Source organism: Prionailurus viverrinus, chromosome A2 (assembly GCF_022837055.1).
Source record: "Prionailurus viverrinus isolate Anna chromosome A2, UM_Priviv_1.0, whole genome shotgun sequence".
NCBI classification, from domain to species: Eukaryota; Metazoa; Chordata; class Mammalia; order Carnivora; family Felidae; genus Prionailurus; species Prionailurus viverrinus.
In genome coordinates, this window is record NC_062562.1 from 24,789,387 (window position 1) to 24,812,676 (window position 23,290).

Sequence of the window (23,290 nt, forward strand, 5' to 3'; positions counted from 1 at the left end):
TAATCCCCAAAGCTTCCCAACAGACTTGAATTCAGGATCCATTGGCAAGGAGTAGGTCATGAATAGGCTCATGTAGAAACCAATCAACAGTAGGAGGCATGAGAGCACCAAAAATGACTTGGATGAGCCAGAAATCAATCCCTGTGATACATGACTACATGGAGGGTGATTTTCCAGACAAAATCAGAATTCTATAGACAAGGATGGAGTCGGTAGAGAATGGCTACTGACAGGAAAACATCATGAGCTAATATTGCAAGGTATGATACGCCCTGGGGATAAGATTTGTTGTTTAAACGGTCAGTATAAATCCATATTTTAGACAGCCTTCTTAAATATGTTCTAACCAATATCTTGTCAGATCTTGTTAAGTACTCACTGCTTTTGCCTCAAGATGTGGCTGACACAGAGCTCAAGCTAGCTCATGCTGGTTTATGCCATTTTCTTAAATCCATTTAGATCTTCATTATATTACATCTTCAATTTTCAGTTTATCACAGGGATCCCTCAGGGCACCTTACATACTATCTATGACATATGGTCATCTGACATACAAACTGAGTAGGAGTAGACTGTTAATCCATATAAAATATTTCATACAAAAATGAATGAATATTCCAGTAACTCCTTCCCTTATCATCTGAATTTCTTTGGTACCCCTGGTAAGTACACACGCTACTTTGAGACTAAAGATCTAGCCAGGGCTCCTGGGTGCCTCAGTTGGTTAAGCGTCTGCCTCTTGATTTTTGGCTCAGGCCATGATCTCATGCTTTGTGAGTTCGAGCCTCTGTTTGGGATTCTCTCTCCCCCTCTGTCTCTCTGTTCCTTCCCCCCACTTGTGTGCTCTCTCTCAAAATAAATATAAAAAAAAAAAGAAAAAAGATCTAGCCAAAAATTCAATGCTGTCCTGAGCTATGGGACACATAGTGGTTTATACTCACTTCCTGAACTTCACAGACCCCGGCCCCAGACAACGCCATTAGCATCATTCTGACACAGATCCTCTATCCCCCACTGTTTCACTGCAAAACCTTTATTCCTCTGTTACCCACCTAAATTCCCTTATCTATTTGCAACTCCCAGCTCCCTCTTTTAAAAAAATTTTCTCAACAGCTATGAATCGCTTATAATAGAATACAAAGTCTATGGTTATGACAAAGATATTCAGAAGTAGCCAACTATCCTTATAAGATTTCACAAAAGAAAAATTTATGGTTGGACAGAGTTGGGTTGGTTTTTGGCTGCTTAATAGATATAATATTAAGATACAGTTTACATAAATCAAAATTGTTTCACACAACTTTTATTATTGTATAAAATATCCACTAAAATATCCACTAAAATATCCACTAAAATATCCACTAGCTGAACATATGTACAGTCCTCAAAAGGGAAAAACTAGTTGGGGTGCCTGGGTGGCTCAGTCGGTTAAGCATCCAACTTTGGCTCAGGTCATGAATGATCTCCTGGACTGTGGGTTCAAGCCCCGCATTGGGTTCTGTGCTGACAGCTCAGAGCCTGGAGCCTGCTTTGGATTCTGTGTCTTTCTCTCTTTCTGCCCCTCCCCCACTTGTGCTCTGTCTCTCAAAACTGAATAAACATTAAAAACTATTTTAAAAAACAAGGCAGAACTAGTTTTGCAACTGATAAATAGGTAAAAGAGAATAAAACAAATTAGCACCAGAAATTTATTTTTAATTTATTTTAATGTTTATTTATTTTTGAGAGAGAGAGACAGAGACAGAGACAGAGCACGAGTGGGGGAGGGGCAGAGAGAAGGAGACACAATCTGAGTCAGGCTCCAGGCTCTGAGCTGTCAGCACAGAGCCCAACACAGGGCTGGAACCCACAGACCCTGAGATCGTGACCTGAGCCGAAGTTGGACACTCAACCGACTGAACCACCCACATGCCCAAAGAAACTTATTTTTTTTTAATTTTTTTAATGTTTTATTTATTTTTAAGACAGAGAGACAGACCATGAGTGGGGAGGGGCAGAGAGAGAGGGAGACACAGCATCTGAAGCAGGCTCCAGGCTCTGAACTGTCAGCACAGAGCCCAACGTGGGGCTTGAACTCATGAACTGTGAGATCATGACCTGAGCCAAAGTTGGACGCTTAACCAACTGAGCAACTCAGGCGCCCCCAAAGAAATTTATTTTTAAAAGAAATTGTCCAGGATACCTGGTGGCTCAGTTGGTTGAGTGTCCAACTTCAGCTCAGGTCATGATCTTGCAGTTGATGAGTTCAAGCCCCACGTCGGGCTCTGTGCTGACAGCTCAGAGCCTGGATCCTGCTTCACATTCTGTGTCTCCCTCTCTTTCTGTCCCTCCTCAGCTCATGCTCTGTCTCAAAAATAAATATAAACATTACAAATTAATTAATTAATTAAATAAATAAAATAAATTATCCAGACTAAAATATCTATAGTCCACATTCTTTTGGACATAAAACAATTAAATAGAAGATACCATGAGCTACTATTTTTTTTTTAACATAGTTTATTGTCAAGCTGGTTTCCATACAACACCCGGTGCATAAGCTACTATTCTCAAGAGTGTAAGTACTTTATGGTCTTACACAGGCAGTGAAAACCTGCCTTAAGGTTAAGTGAAGTGGCAGCCTTCATCATTTGCTGCTGGCTTGACTGAAATGTCCACTCAGTTGGTCTTCCTGTCTCTTGTTTTGCCCTATTCCAAACCATCCCATATAGCCTCTAAGTATTTGGATTTTTTCCTCTAAATATGTTAGCTAAATATATGTTAATGCCCCCACAATGTCTTTGGTGCAAAACCAAATTCCTAGGCACATTCACAAATTCCATATGACTTGGCACCAACTCAAAGCTCCAGCTTAACTCCTGCTATCCTCAGTGCCAGTCACCTGTACCAAACTATATGCATTTGCCCAAATGAGACATGCCCACCTCACTGTTCTCCCTTTGCACTTACTATACCCTTGTGATGGTTAGTTTTAAGTGTCAATTTTACTATGGGCCACCAGGTGCCCAGATATCTGGTCAAACATTACACTGGATATTTCTATGAAGTGTGCTTTAGGAGTAGTTTAATATTCAAATTAATAGACTAAGTAAAGCAGACTACCCTCCCTCATGTGAATGGGTCTCATCTAATCAATTGAAGGTCTGAAGAGAATAAAAATACTGAACATTCCTACACCCCCCAGAATAAGGGGAACTCCTTCTGCCTGACTGCCTTCAGTTTTTTTCCTGCCTTTGGACTCCAATGGAAACATTGGCTCTTCCTGGGTCTCAAGCCTGCTGGCCTTCAGACTGGAACTTACACCATTAGTTCTCTTGGGTCTCCAGCTTGCTGGCTGCAGATGTTTGAACTTGTCAGCCTCCATAATCATGTGAGCCAGTTACTTATAATAAATACATGTATAAATAGATATAGATATCAATATCAACAGATATAGATCTACCTATATATCTTTTTAGACATATATATGTGTGTGTGTGCGTGTGTGCGTGTGTGTGTGTGTGTGTGTGTGTGTAATACATTCTCTTGGTTACTAATACACTCCTCCTCTATGTATTTCATTTTCATAGTTTAGAGATTCACTGTCTTAATAAGTACATATTTTCCACACCAAGGTTATAGCTCTTTTATATGATTGTGATGACTCCTTTACCAACTGCCTTTTCTATCTTCCAGTCTAGAATGTGAGCTCCTTGTGGGGATCATGTAGACTTGTCAGTCCCTGGCACCAAGCACTATGCCTGTCATTAGAGCAAGCAATCAAGAAACAAACATGTGCTGAATGTGTATCAATAGAGCTTGAGTAAGATTTCAGAAAAATTCTAAAAGATTTAGTTGCCCATTCCCCCCACCCCTCTGCCCCCAAATTACAAACCTGAAACCAGTCAATGGTACAGCAATTGATGAGGGATGGGAACTGTCTCAAGCGATTCCGAAAAGCATCTCCAATGGGGCTAAAGGCCACTACAACATGAAGATTATCTTTGCAGCGATTCACAAAGAATGCAAACAGGGCCAAGGGACTGAGTTCATAGTGTTTACTGCCAGCCTGAGCTACAGGACGAACACCCTGGGGAAATAAAAACCTTGTAAACAAAACCAGACAATCTGATAATGAGATTAATAACTACCGGAATGTTAAGAATTTTTACTATTCCCCTTGTAAATATCTTTAAAGTTTTTATATCAATAAAGTGACTTTGATATAGTTTGTACTTCTTCCAACTCCATAATTCTATAATTTGAAAATAAATATCTGTCAAGAATTTAACTTATAAAGGTACTCACAAAAAGTTCACCATGATATATGTATAGGACTATAATTCAACGTTGCTTCTAAGAGGAAAAACCTAAACAACCGAAGTGTCCAGTTAAAAACATTATAAAGCATTCATAGGTTGTAAATTTTATACAACTGTTAAATGAAATGCATTGATGAATGTGCTATGGCAAGATCAGCAAGATAAAATAAGTGAAAAGAAAACAAGTTATGCAACAGTGTGTAATATGATCTTTGTTAAAAGAATACATAGGTGCATGTGTGAGTACATACACACCCGTTTATGAAAGTAATCACAGAAACTATTAACAATAGTTACTTTTGGTGAGATGGACTTAAGGGGGAGTATGAGAAGAAAGCTTTCACTTTTTGTTTTGGACTTTTTTTTGGTTTGTATCATTCTTTTTTTTCATTCTGGACATTTTTATGCTATTTGAACTCTAACTTTATTCTTACAACATTGTTATATTTAAAAAATGTTAATAGGGTTGTCTGATAATGAGATTATGGGGGACTTTTAACTTTCTTTATCTCTACACGACGTTGGGCATCATGGTTCCAAAACCAAACTTCTTGAATTCAGGTCACAGCCTGCAGTTTATTACCTATGTGCCCTTCGGGCAGGTTATTTAACCTCTCTGTAACCTAATTTCCTTACCTGTAAAATGGGCAAAAGAGTACCTATATCAGAGGGTTGTTGAAGGATCAATTGAGTTATTACACATGAACACATGCAATAGTTCTTGCTGCATAGTTAAGTGACTGTTAGCTTTTACTTCATATCCTGCCTTTCTCCTTGTTCAGAGCACAAAAAAATTTCATAGTCAATAAATTATCTTATAAATAGATTTTAAAAATGTTTTGATAGCAGATATAAGGAATGGTCACAATGATCATATAAGTTCTGTTGCTACTGCAAGGAATTGATTTCTCAAAGAATTCTCTATTGTAGATATGTTCTGCTTTATGGGATATCTATCTTCATGGAAAATTATAAATTGACTCTGTATATACATTATGAGAGTAATTCTCAAATTATGATTATTATGATCAGTGTTAGTCTACGAAATTATGTTCAGGTGGTCTACCTGCATTAAGTCTGAGTTAATACTCGAGATGCAAATAGAGAAAGGTAATATATGGTTGTAACTGCAGAACAAAAGTTTGCGAAAAGAGCTAGGATGGTAATTTAAGTATGGGGGTTATTTACATAGAAATAATGGTTAATGCTTCTAGGTAGGTAAGCTGTCTGTAGGAGAATAGTTCCCCCCCCACCCCCTCCCCCACCCCACACACATATATTTTGTGAACAGGACTGATTCAGGGGTGTAAGAAAATGAGCAGCTACTGAAAAAACTAGATAAATGGAGTAAAATTTCACAACAGTCAAGGGAAAGTAGAATTGAAACTTATGTTCACACAAAAACCTGCACACAAAGGTTTTTAGCAGCTTCATTCATAATTGCCCAAACTTGGAAGTAACCAAGATGTCCTCCAATAGGTAAACGGATAAATAAACTGTGATACTTTCAATCAATGGAATACCATTCAGGGATAAAAAATAAATGAGCTATCAAGCCATAAAAAGATATGGAAGAACCTTAAATGCAGACTGTTAACTGAAAGAAGCCAATCTAAAAAAGCTACATACTATATGATTCCAACTATGTAACATTCTGGAAAATCTAAAATTATGGAGACCATAAAAAAGAGCAGAGGTTGGTAGGGGTTCAGGGGAGGAAGAGAGACATAAATAGGTGGAATTCATTGCATTTTTATGTCAGGGAACCTATTCTGTATGACACTTAATGGTGAATACACATCAATATTCATTTGTCAAAACCCATAGAATGTACAACACAAAGAGTGAACCTTAGTGTAGGCTAAAGAATAGATCTCACGGTTTGTGAGATCAAGCCCTGTGTCAGGCTCTATCAGAACATGAAGACTGCTTGGGAGTCTCTCTCTCCCTCTCTCTCTGCCCAACCCCTACGTGTGCTCTCTCTCTCTAAGTATATAAAAATAAAAACTTAAGAGAATAATGAATTACATGAAATATGAATGAGAATTGTAAAAAGGAAATGAGAAAATATCACTAAGTGTGGCGAATAAGAAGTCCCTGTTTTGGGGCACCTGGGTGACAGAGTCCATTAAGAGTCTGAATCTTGATCTCGGCTCAGATCATAATCTCACTGTTCATGCATTCAAACCCCACACTGGGCTCTGTGCTGATGGCATGGAGCCTATTTGGGATCCTGTCTCTCCTTCTCTCTGCCCTTCCCCTGCTCTCTCAAAATAAACAAACTTAAAAAAAATTTTTTTTAAGAAGTCACTGTTTTATTCAGGAAGACACTGAAATAATTTAATTCTGCAAGGAAGGCAAATAGAACAGTGGAAAAAATAGTCTGGAAAGGAGGTCTGAGGCTGGAACTCTATTGCTGAAGTCAGAGACATGTGCTGACATGTCTAAAAGGTATTCTCTAAGCAGGGTCAAGTCCAAGCCATACAGGCCAGGTATCAGAAGTGAGGTTTAAACTAAAATCTTTGTCAGGGATAAAGTAAGCAGAGCCTAAGACGTAGTCTTCAAAGGGGGATGTACAGGATAGTACAGAGTATAGAAAGAAATTATAGAACTTCTTTCATATTACCTTTTCAACTTTATTTTTCTAATAAGTTTATTTATTTTGAGAGAGTGTGTGTGTTTGTGTGTGTGTGTGTTCATGTGCATGCACACATGCACTCAAGTGAGTGGGAGAGGGGCAGAGAGAGAGGGAGAGAGAGAGTCCCAAGCAGGCTCCACACTGTCAGTGCAGACCCCAACATGGGGCTCAAACTCATGAACCATGAGGTCATGAACTGAGCCAAAACCAAGAGTCAGACACTTAACTGACTGAACCACCCAGGTGCCCCTTACCTTTTCTATTTTAAAAGGTCAGCATAAAGCAAAGAGAAACAGGGATGTATTTCAGTACTCTTGAATTCTAACTATGGCTACTTCTTTGTGGATGAATTGATATGATGTTCCTAGACTTGGAATGTGAAGGAAAGAAGTTCTTAAGGTCACTGCTGGATCATACCACAAAAAAATACTGAAGCAGCAATTCTTATTAAAATAACACCAGCATTCTTCACAGAGCTAGAACAAACAATCCTAAAATTTGTATGGAACCTGAAAAGACCCCAAATACCCAAAGCAATCCTGAAAAAGAAAACCAAAGCAGGAGGCATCACAATTCTGGACTTTAAGCTGTATTACAAAGCTGTAATCATCAAGACAGTATGGTTTTGCCACAAGAACAGACACTCATCAATGGAACAGAATAGAGAACCCAGAAACGGACCCACAAAAGTATGGGTAACTAATCTTTGACAACGCAGGAAAGAATATCCAATGGAAAAAAGATAGCCTCTCCAGTAAATGGTGCTGGGAAAACTGGACAGCGACATGCAGAAGAATGAACCTGGACCACTTTCTTACACCATACACAAAAATAAACTCAAAATGGATGAAAGACCTCAATGTAAGACAGGAAGCATCAAAATCTTAGAGGAGAAAACAGGCAGCAACCTCTTTGACCTTGGCCACAGGAACTTTTTACTCAACATGTCTCTGGAGGCAAGGGAAACAAAAGCAAAAATGAACTATTGGGACCTCATCAAGATACAAAGCTTCTGCACAGTGAAGGAAATAATTATCAAAACTAAAAGGCAACCAACAGAATGGGAGAAGATATTTGCAAATAACAATATCAGATAAAGGGTTAATATCCAAAATCTATAAAGAACCTCTCAAACTTACCACCCCAAAAGCAAATAATCCAGTGAAGAAATGGGCAAAAGACATGAATAGACACTTTTCCAAAGAAGACATCCAGATGGCTAATAGACACAAGAAAAGATGCTCAAGATCACTCATCATCAGGGAAATACAAATCAAAACCACAATGAGATACTACCTCACACCTGTCATAATGGCTAAAATTAACAAACTCAGGCAACAACAGATGTTGGCAAGGATGCGGAGAAAGAGGAACCCTTTTGCACTGCTGGTCAGGGAATGCAAACTGGTGCAGCCACTCTGGAAAACAATATGGAGGTTACTCAAAAAATTAAAAATAGAACTACTGTATGACCCAGAAATTGCATTACTAGGTACTTATCCAAGGGATACAGATATGCTGTTTCAAAGGGGCACATGCACCCCAATGTTTATAGCAGCACTATCAACAATAGCCCAAGTATGGAAAGAGCCCAAATGTCCATCGACTTATGAATGGATAAAGAAGATGTGGTACACACACACACACACACACACACACACACACACACTGGAATATTACTCAGCGATCAAAAAGAATGAAATCTTGTCATTTGTAACAATGTAGATGGAACTAGAGTGTATTATGCTAAGTGAAATTAGTCAGCCAGAGAAAGACAAATATCATATGACTTCACTCATATGTGGAATTTAAGATACAAAACAGATGAACATAAGGGAAAGGAAGCAAAAATAATATAAAATCAGAGAGGGAGACAAATCCTAAGAGACTCTTAAATACAGAGAACAAACTGAGGGTTGCTGGTGGGTGCTGGGTGGGGGAAAGGGCTAAAGGAGTAAGGGTATTAAGGAGGACACTTGTTGGGATTAGCACTGGGTGTGATATGTAAGTGATGAATCACTAAAATCTATTCCTGAAATTATTATCACACTATATGTTAAATAATTTGGATTTAAATTTCAAAAAATATTAAACCAATCTTGAAAAAATAAAGGTTTCTCATTTTTGTTTATCTTTTCAAAAAAAAAGAAAGGTTTATCAATTTTATTTATCTTTTCAAACAAAATACTGAAGCAATGGAAAAGTTTTGTAGCAACATGACAAGATGAAAAAATAAATAGCTAAAGTGAACAGGAAAGTTTAGCAAAGCTTAGGAATACCCACTCCCCAGGGGTGGCTATTTCTTGGATGAGAGTAAAGGGATGAATTTATCCTATGAATTAGGAAAGTCACTATTTTTTCATCAGTCTTGGCCACATCCTTGACATTACCCAGATGAAAGAGAGAACTTGGGATCTTTTCTTTACTCCTTTTCTCCTTCCCCACCCCAGGCCACAGACTGGTAAGATACCATTTACTGAGGGTTTTCTAAGTACCTAATGCTCCATAAATGCTTCATTTCATTTGACCTTCAGACCTCACAACAACCCTATGTAGGAGGAACTATCATGTATATATATTAGTTCCATTCCATACAAGAGAAATGCAGGTGCTTCAACTACTAGGGTGAATCCATTTTACTACAGATGTTATCTCTGGAAACTGAAATGAAGCATCCAGCTATGAGTGATATATTCTATGGGTAAAAGTAGTTATAGCAACAAGAAAGAAAAAGCACTAGTAGAGATCTTGTGTAGGAAGATATTAGAAATGGGGGTAGAAGGAGAGGACATCAAACGTGTTGGCATTTCACAACTATCTTTTTTTGTCAATTAAATCACAAAGCACGATTTTCACACGTCAGAATTGTTGAGACAAGTAGTTTTACTAAAACTACTTTAGTACTTTAGTACTTGTCTTTACTAATTTTTAAAAAATTTGTTAACCAGTGGTAAACCATAACAGCTATTCAAGCAGTGTTTCAAAGTTCTATTTTTTCTTATCTTTGCAACCCTAAGATGTGATTTAAAATGTCTAATCACTCATAAGACATACTAAATAAAAGAGATGAAATTGCCATCATTAGGAAAAAATGAATTATAAAAATTCTATCTCATAACTATGGTAGAAGCCATTTGAAGTTTACAAAAAAAAAGATATATTAAAATAGTATACTTTAAATTTTTTAATTACAAAAATCCTATTCACAAGCTGTACTTATCCTGAAGAGCAGAGAAAAAGTTGCTAGACAAGAACATTTCTGTGCTGGGAGTGGCACTCCCTAAAAAGCATTTACCTCCATCACTTCCTGTTTTTCATCTGCAGCAAAAATGTTAGGTACTTCTCCAGTATTGAGCACACTGTCAATATCCTCTAGAAAAGCTTCCTCTTTAATCTGAGTGTCCGTGATTAGAAAGACTGTCTTCTGGCCCTTCATGCCCACGTCCCTTAATAGAACCTTAAAATAAAAATACACTTGTAAGCAGAATGTGGTACACATCTGTTGTTTTTGCTTTCCCTTCCTTTCCCTTCTTTTGAGAATGATATCTCAATTTTAGAGTGGTACCTCTTTCCACTTCTGATGGGGCTATTTTTCAGGGTCTCCAATTTTCCCATCCCCTGAGTAGGAAACCCCAACTAGTCAGAGTTTCCTGAGCCTTTAGACATAGTTGTTGATTCAGAGGAGGGCATGATTTTAAGACAGCCCAATCAGATTCTTACTTCAGGGACTAAGATGGATTTGAAAACAGAAAGAATCTCTGTCATTCTGAGAGGGAAGATATAAAGACCAGTAATCTAAAACTGCTAGGGGCCAACAGTGTTGTCTCATGGAATGAGTCTGTTGGAGAAGGAACCAAATAGAGGAGAGCAGTGCCAGAAGATAGAGTAATTACTGAGTGCTTAATTTGAGCTCCTAAATTCAGCCATATCAATACCCTATCTACCTCTGGACCCTTCTGTCATGTAAGCCAATTACTCCATATTTTGCTTAAGTTGGTTTTTTGTTTGGTGTTGTGTTGTCAATTGTAACCAAAGATTCCCAATTAATATAAAGATACGGACTCAGTGGCATAGTGGAGCAGACTTGTTTAGGATGCTAGAACTAATCGTTAAAATTTCAGAACTTGTGAGAAGATTTTTAGACACAGCATTAAAAATTAAATTATATAAGCTTATAATTATAATAACAAAGGTAACAAAACATAAATCTTATCACTTCTTATATTTACTACTATTTATCTTATGGAAATTATTTAAATTTATTGTTGTCTATACAGTAAAATACCATATAATGGTGCTCAAACACAGAACTCTTCCCAGCTCTGTTTTCAGTGACATCATCCATGCATGAGTTTCAATCATCCATGGTGAGAGTTTTTACACCACAGAAATTGTCAAATGCCAGAGGTTCTCCTGAACCCCCTGGAGAGTTGGTTGTTAAACATTTGCCAGTATTCCACTAGATATATTGCAGGTGAAAACAGCATTACTTCTCTGCAAATTTTTATTTATTTATTTATTTATTTATTTATTTATTTATTTTTAATCTTTATTTATTTTTGAGAGGGAGAGAGACAGAGTGTGAGCGGGCGAGGAACAGAGAGAGACAGACACAGAATCTGAAGCAGGCTCCAGGCTCTGAGCTGTCAGCACAGAGCCCGACATAGGGCTTGAACTCACAAACCGCGAGATCATGACCTGAGCCAAAGTCAGATGCTCAACCAACTGAGCCACCCAGGTACCCAAATGATTTTTACATTTTTTAATGTTTATTTATTTTATTTTTGAGAGACAAACATAGAATGTGAGAGGGGGAGGAGCAGAGAGAGGGAGACACATAATCTGAAACAGGCTCCAGGCTTTGAGCTACCAGCACAGAGCCCGATGCGGGGCTTAAACCCACAAACTGTGAGATCATGACCTGAGCTGAAGTCGGCTGCTTAACTGAGTGAGCCACCCAGGCACCCCCAGCAAATGATTTTTAAAATAAACTTCTATTTCTAGATTATATCTTTTAAATAAATCATATCACTTAAATAAATGCTGATGTTAATATATACAAAATTATGTCTTTCCCATAAAAGTCATCCTCCAATATGGAAGTTGGTGTGTTCCTAGAAATACTTTTCTATCAATAAAACTAGTAAAGGTAGCTTTTAAATAAGTATTATATCTAATCATATCAGATTTGTTTTTAAAGAGCTTTTTCTTCAAGGCAGAAGGAATAGAGTTGAATTACTTTGAGCATTCTGGCTTGTCTAGGGGCCACCTGAGGCACTGATTTCTGTCTCACCTGTCTTAGGGCACTTATGGGAACAGGGCTTAGTTTTGATATGAGGTTGGAGGCCACTGAAAACAGAGGCAAGTGCCCTTGCAAAATGGAGCAGCAGAGACACTGAAGTTCCACAGGAAGGTGCCAGGGGGAGCAAGAGATTAGGGGCAGTGGAATACAACAAAAACCAATAAAAACAGATCATGAGAAGAAACAGGAAATTAAGATAGCCCAAGGCACCTGTATATACTAGAGTACACAAAAGCGCATGCACAACCCATAAAAAAGATGTACCCCCCCAAAAAAAAAGTTCTGAGAAGTCCCAGATTTTCTAACACGGTGATTGGTGAAGATTCCACCCTGCATGAAGCCAGTCTATAAAGACTGGGAAAGGTGGCAGTTTATCGAGTGCTCAAAACTCAACAGATCACAAGACATACAAGGAAACAGGGAAACATGGCCCAATCAGAAACAAAAACAAAATAAACCCTAAAATAACAACAACAACAAAACAGATCTAAGAACTACATAACAAGAAACTCAAAATAACTTTTAAAGATGCTCAATAAGCTAACAGAGAATACAGATAGACAACTAAAGGAAGTCAGAAAAATGGTGCATGGACAAAATGGGAATGTCAAAACAAATATAAACTATTAAAAAATAACTTAGAGTCTTATGGGATACCACTAAGTGAGATGGTATACATACATAATGGGATACACATTATGGGAGCATGAAAAAGAAAAGACGGGGGAAAAGGCAGATAACTTATTCAAAGAAATTCTCAAATCTGAGGATAGAGGTGAACAAATGAGGTAGAAATAGAAATTCAAGAAGCTCAGGGACCCCCTGGAGGCTCAGTCGGTTAAGCAGCCAACTTTGGCTCAGGTTGTCATCTTGTAGTTCATGAGTTTGAGCCCCGCTTTGGACTCTGTGCTGACAGCTCAGAGCCTGGAGCCTGCTTCTGATTCTGTGTCTCCCTCTCTCTCTCTGCCCCTCTCCTGCTCATGCTCTCTCTCTCTCTCCCAAATAAATATTTAGAAAAATTAAAAAAAATCAAGCAGTTCAACAAACTCCAACTAAAATAAACCCAAATAGACTCACACAATAAGACACATTATAATTGAACTGTTGAAAGTCACAAATAAAAAAGGAACCTTGAAAACAGCAAGAGAAAAACAATGCATCACACACAAGGGAGCTTCCATGATATTACCAGCATATTTGTTAGCAGAAACCTCGGCAAGAGGGGAGTAGGATAATATATTCAAAGTGCTGAAAGAAAAGAAAAATATGTCCACTAAGAATACTGTATCTGGAAAAACTGTCCTTCAAAACTATAAAGAAATTAAGATCTTCTCAGATAAAAGCTGAGGAAATTCATTAACACTAGATGTGCCCTTCAAGAAATGCTAAAGGGAGGGGTGCCTGGGTGGTTCAGTCAGCTGAGTGTCTTACTCTTGGTTTTGGCTCAGGTCATGATCTCAGGGTCATGGGATTGAGCCCTGCATCAGGCTCCATGATGAGTGTGGAGCCTGCTTAAGATTCTCTCTCCCTCTGCTCCTCTGCCCCGCTCACACACACTCTCTCTAAAATAAAAATTTTTTTTAAATTTTTTAAATTAAAACCTTCAAAAAAATTTCTAAAAATAAAGAAATACTAAAGGGAGTCCTTCAAGTTGAAATGAAAGGATGCTAGGGACACCTGGGTGGCTCAGTCTGGCAACTGACTCTTGATTTTGGTTCAGGTCATGATCTCATGGTTGTGGGATCAAGCCCTATGTCGGGCTCCACACTGAGCATGGAGCCTGCTTGGGACTCTCTCTTCCTCACTCTCTGTGCCTCTCCTGTTTGAGCACACCCATGTGCACGCACACGCTCTCTCTCTCTCTCAAAATAAATAAACATTAATAAACAGAAAGGATGCTAGACAGCAACACAAAGCCATATGAAAATATGAAGTTCTCCAGTAAACATATGGACAAATATAGAACTCTGTATTATTGTGATTTTAGTGTATAAATTCACTTTTAATTCCTGTATAGAGGGGCGCTTGGGTGGCTCAGTCGGTTGAGCGTCCAACTTCGGCTCCGGTCATGATCTCACAGTCCGTGAGTTCAAGCCCTGCATCAGGCTCTGTGCTGACAGCTGGGAGCCCGGAGCCCGCTTCAAATTCTGTGTCTCCCTCTCTCTCTGCCCCTCCCCCACTCGTGCTCTTTCTCTCTGTGTCAAAAATAAATAAAAACATTAAAAAAATTAAAAAAAAATAATTCCTGTATAGAATCTAGAAGACAAAAGCACAAAAACCTTTATAAACCTTTATGTTAATGAGTACACACAGTCTATAAAGACATAATTTGTGACATCAAAAACATAAAGGGGGGGCAGATGTAAAGGAGTAGGTTTTGTGTGTCCGTTTTGTAAAGGAGTAGTTTTTGTATGTGATTGCAGTTGTTACAAGTTTAAAATAGATTACTACTTTAGGGTATCTTATGTAATCACAATAGTAACTCCCTCCCCCTCCCCAAAAATCTAGTTTTGTGTATATTCTATAAATGAGAAGGGAGTCAAAGCATGTCACTACCAACAATCAACAAAACACAAAGGGAGGCAGTAAGAGAGCAAAGGAGGGACGAAAAAGGTACAAACATTCAGAAATTCCAAATACACATAGGGGAAGGGAAGGAAAAATAAGACTGAAACAGAGAGGGAGGCAAACCATAAGAGATTCTTAAAAACAGAGAACAAACTGAGGTTTGACGGGGGTGGGGAAAATGGGTGATGGGCATTGAGGAGGGCACTTGGTGGGATGAGCACTGGGTATTATATGTAAGTGATGAATCCCTGTATTCTCCTCCTGAAGCCAAGACTACACTGTATGTTAATTAACTTGAGAAAAAAAAAAAGCCAAATACAAACAAAACACCAACAGTAAATCCTTCCCTATTAGCAACGACTTCAAATGCAAATGGATTAAATTCCCCAATCAGAATATATAGTTTTGCAGAATGGACTTTAAAAACAGGACCCAATGATATGCTGCCTAGAAGAGACTCACTTTAGACCAAAGGGCACACCATTGGTTGAAAGTGAAATAATGGAAAAGATGTTCCATGAAAATGGTAACCAGAGGAGAGCAGGGCAGCTATACTAATACCAGACAAAATAGTAAAAAGCTGTAATAAGGGACAGGAAACATTACATAATGATCAAAGGGTCAATTCATCAGGAAGATGTAACAATTATAAATATTTATGCACAAAACAGCAGAGCTACTAAGTATATGAAGCAGGGGTGCCTGGGTGGCTCAGCTGGTTAAGCATCTGACTCTTGGTTTCAGTTCAGGTCATGATCTCATGATTCTTGGGTTCGAGCCCCTTGTCAAGCTCCACGATGTCAGTGCAGAGCCTGCTTGGGATTCTCTTTCTTTGCTCCTCCCCTGCTCGTGCTCTCTCTCTCTCTCTCAAAATAAATAAATAAACTTAATTTTTTCCCCTAAATATATGAAACAGTGACAGAATTGAAGGGAGAAATAGCAACACAATAGGAGGAAACTTCAACGTTCACTTTTAATAAGGGCTAGAAGAACCAGACAAAATGTCAATAAGGAAAAGGAGTATTTGAACAATACTATAAACAAACTGGACCTGACAGACATATATAGAACACTCTGCCCAACAAGAGCAGAATATACCTTCTTCTCTAATGCACATAGGACATTCTCCAGGACAGATCACATATTATGCCACAAACAAGTCTTAACAAATTTAAGAAAACTGATACCAAATCAAGCACCTGTTCTAATCACAATGGAACGAAACTATGAATCAACAGAAGGAAAACTGGAAAATCTGCAAATTCATGGCAATTAACACACTATTAAATAATAGATCAAAGAAGAAATCACAAGGGAAATTAGAAAATTTCTTGAAACAAATGAAAATGAAAAGTCAACATACCAAAACTTAGGAAATGCAGCAAAAGCAGTGCTAAGAGGGAAGTTTATAGCTGCAAACACATCAAAACAGAAGAAAGATCTCAAGTCAACAGTCTAATTTTATACCTCATAGAACCTCAAAAATTGAATAAACCAAATCCAAAGCTAGCAAGAAAAAGGAAGCAATAAAGATTAGAGGTAAACAAAATAGGGGATTAAAAAAATCAGTAGGAAAAAAAATCAGTGGAACTTAGAGGTTTTTTTTTTAACCAACAAAATTAATAAAATCTAGCAAGATTAAGAAAAAAGAAAGAAGATTCAAATAACTAAAATTAGAAATGAAAGAGGGGACATTACAACCCATGCTACAAAAATTAAAAAGGATTATAAGAGGGAGCATGGATGGTTCTGTTGTTTGAGGGTCTGACTCTTGATTTTGGCTAAGGTCATGATCTTAGTGTCATAGGATCAAGCCTTGTGTCAGGCTCCACGCTGAGTGTGGAGCCTGCTTACGATTCTCTCTCTCCCTCTCTGCCCCTCTTCCCTGCTTGTGTGCACTCCTTTCACTCTAAAATTAAAAATTAAAAAAATAATAAATAAATTAATTAATTAATAGAGTAGAATACTATTAACAATTGTATGCCAACAAATTGTATAACCTAAAATAAATTTTTAAAAATGAATGAAGTGGGGTGCCTGGGTGGCTCAGTCAGTTAACTGTCCGATTTCGGCTCAGGTCGTGATCTCCCAGTTCACAGGTTCGAGCCCCATGTCGGACTCTGTGCTGACAGCTCAGAACCTGGCGCCTGCTTTGGATTCTGTGTCTCCCTCTCTTTCTGCCCCTCTCCCACTCATGCTCTGTTTCTGTCTGTCTCTCTCTCAAAAATAAATATTTAAAAATGAAAAATTAAAGTACAAATAGATTTAGTAACATGCTCAAGATAGCTAACAAAACATGCAAAGCAGTAATTAAAACTGAATCTGCCTAACTTTAAAGTCTATGTTCTATCTACTGAAGAAGGCTGCTTTCTCAATCTGTTAGTTCATTTGGTAGTAAATGTATCAAAAATTTTCCTCTAAAGTGAGAGCAGAAAAAGAAACACTGTAATTTTTTGCTCTGTGTCTACCTACCTCTTTGATATCAGCTTGGATTCTACCACTTCCATATCCAGCTCTCTAGGCTAACTTTTAGGCTATAGAAACTTCATATGTGAGGGTGAGTGTAAGTGAAAAAAGTCCATCAATCTTTCTGTTTTTCATTTTGCATCATCTCCCTTCTGTGAGGGATGTGAGGCGTGTGAGGATGAAGCCCCAGGCATCTACCCCACTATTCTATTGGTTACTGGGAAAGCAACATTAATTGGGCAACATTAATGACATCATCATCACCATCAGGGTTCACGTTTAACAATCTGCTGGAAAACATACATTTATCGGAAATGAGACCTCTCTGAACTAGAATAAAGATAGAATCAGCAGCTGCAGTGGAAAAGACAAATGATAAAGCCTGCTCTGCTGTGGATACCTTCCCTCAACTTCAGTTTCTTCATCAGTAAAACAGAGACAACCATACCTGCTTCACTGAATTGTTGTACCTACAGAATGAGATAGCGTGTTTAAAGCACTTAGAGCAGTGCTCAGCACACACAGTTACTGCTCTATGGATAATATTATCATCATCACCAACATAGTCAGCACACAGCTATACAGGTTGGCTCTCTCTTCACAGCACTGATAATTATTTTAGACACTAGGTTTCTTCATAATTTTACCTTCAAATCCTCTCTCCACTCATTCATACCATAGCTTTTAGAAATTTCTGGTTGGAAAATCTGCATTTTTGCCATGGATGTAGCCAGACGGGTTAAAGATTGACGACCACTGCCTCCAAGTCCAACAAGCAAGGCATTTCCACCTGACTGCTTTAGAATTCGACATATTCGTGATAAATGTTCCAATACATACCTATGAGATATCAATATTATTATACTTGAAAATACGAATGTAAATGTATTTTTACAGGTAACTATTATTTTATATTCTTGGAAGGATGAACTTTGCTATCCCATGTTATTACCCTAATTTTAAAGAGATAATCGTCAAAAAGTGCGGTTTTTCAAAAGATGTTACCATTGAATCATTTGATGCAAAGGAAAACTAAAGTACAAATTCAGGAACTGTAATGTACAAATTATAGAAATGAAATGCAGTTGTAACCACTTATACTGAAAGCATATCACTGTTTTTGTTAAAAACATCCCTTCAATCTTTTTTTAAGATTTATTTTTAAGTAATACCTACACCCAACGTGAGGCTTGAACCTACAGCTCCAAGATCAAGAGTCACACGCTCTACCAACTGAACTAGCCAGGAACCCCTCTTCAATCTTTTAATACTAGGATTTATATGTGAGAAATAGAAAATCAGTTATCTACAAAATTAACAATTTCTGTGAAGACCCAGCCTCATTAGTAATTAGGGAAATTAAAATTGGAGCCACAGTGAGATACCATTCCACTCTCCTTTAGATTGGCAAAACTTACCAAGTCTGGCAATCCTAGTGTTGGCAAGGGTGAAGAACAATGGAAACTCTTAATCATTTTTGAAGATACTTCAGCGAAACTTAGTAAAGTAGAAGATCCTTACACACCATAATACAATAATTTCACTTTTAGGAATATAACCTAGAGAAATTCTAACACATGTACCCAAAAAGACATGAATATTCAAATCTTTTTTTTTATAACTGCAAAAACTAGAAAGTCACCTAAAAGTCCATCTCAGAAGAATGACCACATTGTGTTAGTAGTAAAAACTCATTTGTTGTGACTCTCACAAACAATATGGAAAAAACCTGAAGAATGTATACAGTATATTATTTATAAAAGTTTTAAACATGCAAAATCAGGGGCACCTGGGTGCTTGGTCAGTTAAGCATCTGACTTCAGCTCAGGTCACGATTCCCCAGTTTGCAGGTTTGAGCCCCACACTGGGCTCTCTACTGACAGATCAGAGCAGAGCCTGGAGCCTGCTTCAGATTCTATCTCCCTCTCTCTGCCCCTGCCCTGCTCAGGCTCTGTTTCTCAAAAAAAAAAAAAAAAAAAAAGAAGACAACTCTTTAAAAAAATTAAACATGCTAAATAAGACTGTGCATATATATTCAGGAACACACATGTGTAGTAAAAAGCACATGACATGAGTTCCTTTTACTCCTACAGGGTATGATGGGGATGCAGAGAGACAGGATTGACTACACAAGGGACTTCAAATAAATTTCTAACTTTTTATGTCTTAAGCTGCATGACCAGTACAAGATTATCCACCATATTTTTCTTTATATCTTTTCATACATTTTAAATATTTCACAGAAAAATTTTACAAATAGCAATTTCCACCATGAACACCAAATGTAGGTACCTAAAAATGACAAGATTCATTCTTGTCTTGTGAGTTTGATTATACTCATCTAAGCATTGTTCCACAATGTCACTAAAATGATGAATATTTGGAATTTCAACATAAAGTCTGTCGTCTCCTTCAAGATCAGGATTCATATAATCACCAAACATGAGATTTCTCAAGTCTCCTTCAGATATCTATAGAATGAAAATCAACACGTTACAAAATTCAACATTTTATAAAATAAATTTAAGGAAATATTACATAAAATTTTGTTTTATCTATGTTATAGGATGATTATCAATTAAATAATTCTTTTAAATGGAGAGGTAAATAATATACTTATAAAATTAATTCCTAAAATTATATTATATCCTCAAAAAACAAAAAGAACAGAAATTTTTCTGTTATATAAGATTTTCCCCCAAGAGCCTAGAAAAGTCATTCTGAGTGACTCTCACTTATTGAGTAGTTACTAACGGATGGTCACCATGTTAAGTACTTTGCATTTATTATATCATTTAATCCCTATCATATAAGGTTTTATTCTTTAAATAACTTCTATGTTACATATATATTTCCCCTGAAGACAAATCTTCTCAAAATAAACACCTATCATTGAGGGAAGTGAAAAGAATTTGATTGTTAAGAGGAGACAGTATTTTTTAAAGATAGGTTGATTGTCACAATTCATGCTATTGTACTGTTTTAACTTAATATGTATACAATCACTAAATATACTCACGGGTGCATTATCTCTCCTCAAATGTGAAAAGACACCATCAAATGATTCTTTAAAATGGTCCTTTACAACAGCTTTGATTAAATTGAACAGCCAGTATCGATCCTCGTTATTAACGAGGCGGTCATAAAACACCCGGAGAACTTCATGCACAAACAAGCGGGTGATGGTGTGTTTGCTTTCCACAGCATCTTTTTCAATGAGTAAGCAGCCCCGGATGACACGTGAAAAATCCCGCAAGTTGAAAGTGTAATGGGATTTTGTGGGAGTGGGCAAAAGATTTTCCATGGATCGTTTATATACCTGCATTTGAAAAACAACAATGGAACAATATAATGATTATAATAAGTAAAGTCATGTAACAAATAGTATATAATATGAAATATTTTATTTATCCTATCAGATTATATTGGTTTGGGGGCACCTGGGTGGCTCAGCTGGTTAAGTGTCTGACTCTTGCTTTCAATTCAGGTCATAATCTCACGGTTTTGTGAGATTGAGCCCCACATTGGGCTCCACACTACCGGACAGCACAGAACCTGCTTGGGATTCTCTCTCCCTCTCTCTCTGCTCCTCCCCTGCTCACACACATGCTCTCATGATCTCTCTCAAAATAAGTAAATAAACTTAAAAAAATTATATTGGTTTAGAAAATTGTATAGTACCCAGTCTAGCATGGCACACAGCTTTTTTTTTTTTTTTTTTTTTTTTTTGGCTTATAGCAGGCATTATGAAGTCGAAGGAACTTAATATTATCAAATTCCATCTAAGCCCAAGAAGTGACCATGCATTTATTTCCCAGTTATTACAGTTGTTCCATTTAAAGCTGAATGACCTGTGATTAAATAATTAGCAAAAACTTTAGTAGAGAGTGAAACCAGATAACTCATTCTGAATCATTCCAAATGGTGGCAAGGATGAAACAATTTCCTTTGGCTACCCTTGACTTCAAAACAAATCAATGTATCCTCTTCTTTCCCTTTGCTCTTATTTTCTCTCTGCCTCTTCTCCCTTCTATCTCGATTGGCTATAATATGGAAATAATGTATGTTTTTACTATTTGCTAAATTCACCAAATAAACTTTAATATTCTATAAGTAAATTAAGTCTTTTTATAATATAGCCCCCCAAAAAAACCTCAAATGAAATTATTTTTTTGTCTGTGTTCTATGATTATCCCCCCCTTCCAGCATCTGCAATGTGGTAGGTCTAAAATGCTTAAAAAAAAAAAAAAAAAAAAAAAAAAGGATCCCTTTCTGCCTCACCAACTCCCTTCTTTTTCCAGGAGATGTCTGAAATACATATAACATATTTTATAAATAGAAGAACTTTTCTGTATCAGAATAAGTTTAGTACTTTCAATGCACTATCCCTTTGCTCATAGTTTCTCTATTTTAACAGCACAAATTTTCCACCAGAGTAAGGGAGAAACTTCAGAAAGACACAATGCTCTTGGAAACTGATGGAATGATTCTAGGGAGTTTTGTGCTTCTGGTTGCAGTGATCCCACAGTGAACCCCACTTTATCGACGCTCCAGAAAGCTTAGTTCAGTGATCTATCACTCACTTACCTTATATACAATTTTCCCTTTTACCATTGGTGATGAGGCTGGCTATGCCCTCTGAGTAGAGGCAGATAACACACCCTGAATTATGCAAAGCCATTAGGCAGTCTTGTTTTCTGTTCCCACCCTTGTGTTTCCTTACTATTATATTTTTTCACTGCTACTCCTAAATTATGTTGTATGACTAAAAAGGATGCATTCATAAGCTAAAGTCCCCCAACCTCACCATCTCCCTATCTCCCTATCTATCTCCCCTATTTATCTCCCTATCTATCTATCTATCTAGGCTCTATGCCCAATGTGGGGCTAGAACTCACAACCCCAAGATCAAGAGTTGCATGCTCTACCAAATAAGCCAGCCAGGCACTCCCTCTATTTCTTTTTAAAGACAAACATGCAGATTAGAAGGGAAGAAAAAATTAATAAACACCAGGGTAGAAACCTAACAATTAGGGAAACCCCTGTGGTGTGGCAGATACTGATTCTAAATTTTTTCCTTATAACAACCTTGTGAAATAGGTGCTATCTTCCATTTTAGTGATTAAAAAACTGAGTTTCTAGAAGTTCAAATTACTTTCTCTAGGCCACTTATAGCTAGGAAATAGCAATCAAGGCTCAAACCCAGTTAGATTCCCTGATTTCAAAGCCTCTGATCTTCCTGTTCTCAAGCCTCCTTAACAGTTTCTTAGATACCGAAGACCAAAGTAAATGACTAAGAAAAAAATGTTAAAAAAAAAAGGACCAAATGAGGAATATATGAAATACTAAAACATTTTATATTGCATTATTTGCTCACCTCCATTGTCCCACTGACAAGTTGGTTCCCAATTAAAAAGTACTCTGGAGGAAACTCATGAGTCCTAAGGTAGAATGCTACAATTGAGGAGAAGATTCGGACCATAGTTTCGTCACTGAAAGTATTAATAGAGCAGATGTTGAAATGTCGAATAAAACGAGGAGTGACTGGATTTCTTCCACCACCTGGAGGGCCCATGGCAGCCATCAGCTCTATGTCAACCAATGTGATTTTACTTGTATCCTTAAGGTCATACCTTGAAAGCACATAAAAATTCCAAAGCAATCAGTTATAAGCCAGTAAAGATAGAATGAAATGTTGATCTGCCTAGAAATGTAATCTGATTTTAGCGTCTCTAAAAGAAAGAATCCTAGGGGTACTGGATGGCTCAGTCAGTTGAGTGTCCAACTTTAGCTCAGGTCATGATCTCCTGGTTCGTGGGTTTCAGCCCTGCATTGGGCTTCATGCCTACAGCTCAGAGCCTGGAGCCTGCTTCGGATTCTGTCTCCCTCTCTCTCTGCCCCTCCCCCGCCTCTCTCTCTCAAAAATAAACAAACATTTAAAATTTGTTTTAAATAAATAAAGGGAAGAACCCTAGAAAATGCTTGGAGTAGAAAAGCAAAAATAATTAAAAATAT

The 23,290-nt window shown here is 37.5% G+C and overlaps 1 protein-coding gene across 4 annotated transcripts in view; it reads right to left on the reverse strand.

Moving 5' to 3' along the window:
• Nucleotides 1–23,290, reverse strand: part of DNAH12 (dynein axonemal heavy chain 12) — a 227,759-nt gene that overhangs the window by 76,413 nt on the left and 128,056 nt on the right. For all 4 annotated transcript variants that reach the window (XM_047849470.1, XM_047849472.1, XM_047849471.1 and 1 more), the window contains 6 exons: nucleotides 22,653–22,908; nucleotides 20,295–20,594; nucleotides 19,568–19,746; nucleotides 17,923–18,115; nucleotides 10,235–10,396; nucleotides 3,875–4,069 (listed from right to left, as the gene is read on the reverse strand). In XM_047849470.1, the coding sequence (XP_047705426.1) occupies nucleotides 3,875–4,069; nucleotides 10,235–10,396; nucleotides 17,923–18,115; nucleotides 19,568–19,746; nucleotides 20,295–20,594; nucleotides 22,653–22,908 (1,285 nt within the window). The remainder of the gene's footprint in view (nucleotides 1–3,874; nucleotides 4,070–10,234; nucleotides 10,397–17,922; nucleotides 18,116–19,567; nucleotides 19,747–20,294; nucleotides 20,595–22,652; nucleotides 22,909–23,290) is intronic.